General features: G+C 33.7%; 1 protein-coding gene across 6 annotated transcripts; it reads left to right on the top strand.

The window, feature by feature from the left end:
• Nucleotides 1-624: 624 nt before the first annotated feature.
• On the top strand, nt 625-3,830 carry LOC110709904 (TPR repeat-containing thioredoxin TTL1-like). Of its 6 annotated transcripts, none has more exons than XM_021888166.1 (5): nt 625-826; nt 974-1,124; nt 2,940-3,143; nt 3,264-3,432; nt 3,521-3,830. In XM_021888166.1, the coding sequence occupies exons 3-5, from the start codon at nt 3,060-3,062 to the stop codon at nt 3,667-3,669; spliced, it is 402 nt and encodes a 133-aa protein (XP_021743858.1). In that variant the 5' UTR covers nt 625-826; nt 974-1,124; nt 2,940-3,059; the 3' UTR covers nt 3,670-3,830. The 6 variants fall into 6 exon arrangements, 3 of the variants coding, with proteins under 3 accessions (XP_021743858.1, XP_021743857.1, XP_021743856.1); XM_021888165.1 differs by having other exon boundaries at nt 974-1,134; XR_002509051.1 differs by having other exon boundaries at nt 974-3,143; nt 3,264-3,375.
• The last annotated feature ends 285 nt before the right edge of the window (nt 3,831-4,115 follow it).

Raw genomic sequence — 4,115 nt, 5'->3', positions numbered from 1 at the left:
CCTTTAACACAGTCAGGGCTACCTGACTTTATTCCTGGACGGGTTGTGGCTGATGTAGCTCATCAGAAGCGGGTTAAGTATGAGGCTCGTTGTCAGGCGATTGGATATGGGTTCATTCCCTTCTCCTTTTCTTTGTTTGGTGAATTAGAGAAGGAGGCTAATGCGTTTGCTTAAGCGAATTTACAGGTTCTCGACGATGCAATACATTGGAGCACGTGTTGCAGCTCATATTTTTACTAGGGTAGACTTTGCTATAACTAGAGGAGTGGGGCCCAGATTGTATCTCGGCTTCTCACTAGTAGAAAAAATGTTATTTGTAGCGCCCTATTAGTAACTGGCGTTAAAAACGCTAGTTACTAAAACACCACTAGTAACTGACTAAAATAATGTCAGTTACAAATAATATGACATTAATAACTGGCCTTGTAGACAAAGGTTACTAATTTGAAATTTATGAAGGTTGGAAATTCTATTAGTAACCGACCCTATAAATGTTGGTTACAAATATTGAGTCAAATAAAATTTGACCAAATATTTAGTAACTGGCTTACAAATGCGAGTTAGTATTTTGTGTCAAAATAATTTTTATTTATTTAATTTTTAAAAACCTAAGTACGGAGTAGTTTTTTTTCATCTTTCCACTTGTGTTTTCGAATTCATGAGTATTCCTGTATACTCCTTTCTCTTCCAATAACTTGGATCTCCTTTTTTCTTTCAAAAAAAAAAAAAAAAACGATTACATAAATATTCAATTAAAAATTGCTTCTTGTTCGTCAAGAATGATCTGATATTCAGCAAAAAAGGGCTCTATGGAGGTTAAAGAGAGGTATGTAAAATTTTGAATTCACGAATTAGGGTTCATGTAATGAACTGATTTATCTCTTTCATTGAATAAAAACCCCAATTAGTTGTGAATTATATCTCTTTTAATTTTTCGTTCTATTTACTCTATAATTTCATCCTCACATTCTAGATCTCAAACGTTCTGTCTGCTCAAAGATGGAGGTACGCGCCGACACGCGCACTCCACTGCTGCAACCGCAACCACACTGTCGCAGCCGCAAGCACAACACCGCCGGCGACAAATTGTCCCACCCCTTTCCTTCTCTCTCTCCTCTAGCTTGGTAATCTAAGGTTTTTGCGAGCTTTTACTTCTATACAATACAAGATTGGGGCTTTGTTGCTGTCTTGTGAATTATATCTTGTTTTGTTGTTCTTTTGGCTTATGTGGTCGCCAGTGTTGACAAAGTATGTTCATGATTTCATTTTCAACATAATAGGGAACTTTTTGGTTGGTTTTGTGATTGATTGAGTGTACATATGGTGTTACTTTGGGCCTTCCTTAGTTGCCATATGCCCAATTATGTCTTGATGATTTACCAACCATAGGTGATGGATTACAGCAGTTACGGATTTTGATTTGTTTAATCCAATTCCGTTTGCTCAAAGGATGTGAATTCGAAGAATTGTATGTCAATAGGAAGAAAGGAAGGGGTAGTTTTTCTCATTGAGGTTGAGTTTTCATTGTCCATGTTTAATTCGGGCTGGCTTCATTCTACAAGTCTCTAAATCCTACGTACCCTGATTATTATGTGCCACCTTGCACCCTGTTTATAGTTTCTGGATCAAATTCAGAACCCTTTGTATCCTCTCTCTTGGCCCTGCATCTATTTTATGTCAGCTAGGAAAGTAGTACAATCAAGTGATTTAGGAAAGATCAAAACTAATCTTGAATGTACATGGTATGAGAGTGAGGGTATGTTTTTAGATTAAGAAAAATACCTAAGAATTTTAGGCTTACGGATAGGGAATTGTTTTTTATTGTTTGATTTAAAGAATATGATTTATTCTCTTACTTTTAAATTGAATTTTGGCACTACTTTTGAAAGAGGTTTTCAGTGCATTACTCACTAAAATTGCCAAAATATTATTAGAGTGATGTTCCAATGTTTCTAGAAGGTTTATGCTTCGTGTGAAGTGTGGTAGATAAGGATGTTAACTTAATATGTTGTTTGTCTATCTAATCTCTTTTATGTAATGTTAAGCAAAATAATTTTATGATTTATTTGTGCAAAATGAATTTTAATACTTGTATGGTGTGGAATTTAATATTAAGCTATGGACTCTCCATATTGTTATTGTTTGTTTTAATGTATCCTTATAATTCTTGAAGAGTTTTTTCATGATAAAGCTAAATTTGTTGGTTTGTTCTTGCAACTTAGTGTAGTCTAAAAATCATGTAGTGGTGAGATTAGAATTTTGATTTACTCTTTAAATAATAAGTTTGTAATTCAACTTAATTTTCAACTTACTTTTTTGCAACTACTATTGGTTTGAAGCTGAAACTTCTATGTCCAACTATTGGTATGAGGGATGCTGTGGGGAGAAAAAGGATAACTAGTTTGTATCTTATCTATTTATTTTATGGAATTGTTTGTCAGCTGCATTGTAATTTTGTTTGGACAATTGGTTTCAAACATGTTAACTCTTGTAAGCTAAAACCATTTTTACTTCTAAGGCTATTTTCTTATTTAAGTAATTTCCTTTATTTTATGTGATGATTATAATTTTAAGCTAAAACCATGTTAACTCTTACTGATCACATTGCCACAAGTAGTTCCAGTGATGCTATACTAGGAAGTTCTTGTCCCTGCACATGTTTTCTTATTGTTTATGCACTAATAATTTTGAGGATATGTTACTTTAAGAAGCAGAAATCATTTCCGGATGGTGGCAGATGATAATTGATGTCATTGACTTGCTTCAGGGACCCTAAGTATCTGTTAATCATGGTAGTGGAATTTGTAATCAAATTCTATCTTACCGTGAGTTTTCTTTGAACATGGGAATTACTTTCTTTCACCATGTGTATTGAAGACAATAATTTTTTGAATATGAATTTGCATTTTTTAGTAGTTATTTATTTTGTTACTTGGCAGGTTTTAGGTTAGGACAGGTAGATGTTGCTAGAAAACATCTGTTCTATGCAGGACATCAGTTTGAGGCAACAAAACTCCACAAATTACAAGTAGTGGAGAAGAATTTAAATAGATGTTTTGATGCTCGGAAATTTGGAGACTAGAAAAGTGCATTTGCAGGAAGGAGATACTGCGATTGCTGCTGGAGCTGACTATTCTCCTCAGGTGAACTTTTTTTAAAAAAAATTGTCAATATGTTGCTGGAATATAGTATACTTTCTATTTTTGGAGAACTCCATAATTTTCTAATTGGTACTCAAGCTAAGTGATACAATGAATGTCTAGCTTTTCTCTTGTAGAGTTGAATCCCTTTTAAAGCTCCGGCAACTAGATGACATAGATAGCATTCTTTCACACATACCGAAAGTTGAACCATCTCCGAACTGCTGCTCACAGAGTAAGTTTATTGGGATGCTTTCTGATGCTTACCTCTTTTATGTCCGAGCCCAGATAGGTGAGTAGAGGAAGTCTTAATTATCGGGAGCGAGAAAAGTTTAGAAGCTTTGTAGGGAAAGTAAGAACAGATGATGGATATCTTGCAGGTTTGAGAATGCAGTTACCTGTGCTGAGAAAGTTGGGAAGATTGATCCTAGAAGTTGCGAAACTACTAAAGAATGTGAGGCTAGTGGCAAGAGCTCGTGCACGTCGAAATGATCGCTTCAAATCCCATACAAAAAAGTCAAATTTGTGAAGCAGACAGAGACAATCGTCAAAATTTGAAGGTTGACCATTGTATCAATTAACTAACTAGCTTTTTTAAGTTATAAAGTATTATTTATTGTGAATTGTGAGAGAAATATTTGTTATTTACAAGTACATCAATTCAATATAATTTACAAGTTGTCGCTTAAAGTTGGTCTTATATTGGCTAAATTAATAGTTATTGTATTTTAAAAGTTTATTAACAGTTAATGTTCTTTACATTATATAACCATTTTATTTATTTATTTTTTTATAATAAAAACACTATTCGTAACTGGCGTTAGGCTATACCAGTTATAAATAATACTCTATTTGTAACTGGCATAACTTGACGCCAGTTACAAATAGTATGCTTTCTAACTTGGAAAATAGCCTTTTTGTAATTGACGTTATGTTAAGCCAGTTACAAATAGTACATTATTTGTAACTAACATT

Source organism: Chenopodium quinoa, unplaced genomic scaffold (assembly GCF_001683475.1).
Source record: "Chenopodium quinoa cultivar QQ74 unplaced genomic scaffold, ASM168347v1, whole genome shotgun sequence".
In the NCBI taxonomy this organism is placed as follows: domain Eukaryota; kingdom Viridiplantae; phylum Streptophyta; class Magnoliopsida; order Caryophyllales; family Amaranthaceae; genus Chenopodium; species Chenopodium quinoa.
This window is presented reverse-complemented; position numbering and strand designations above follow the sequence as displayed.

Excerpts from the sequence above, each read along its gene's own strand:
- LOC110709904 (XM_021888166.1), top strand. The coding sequence starts at position 3,060 with ATGCTCGGAAATTTGGAGACTAGAAAAGTGCATTTGCAGGAAGGAGAT. Across the intron at positions 3,144-3,263 it reads GAGCTGACTATTCTCCTCAG|CTTTTCTCTTGTAGAGTTGA; the intron begins GTGAACTTTTTT and ends ATGAATGTCTAG. Across the intron at positions 3,433-3,520 it reads TTATGTCCGAGCCCAGATAG|GTTTGAGAATGCAGTTACCT; the intron begins GTGAGTAGAGGA and ends GATATCTTGCAG.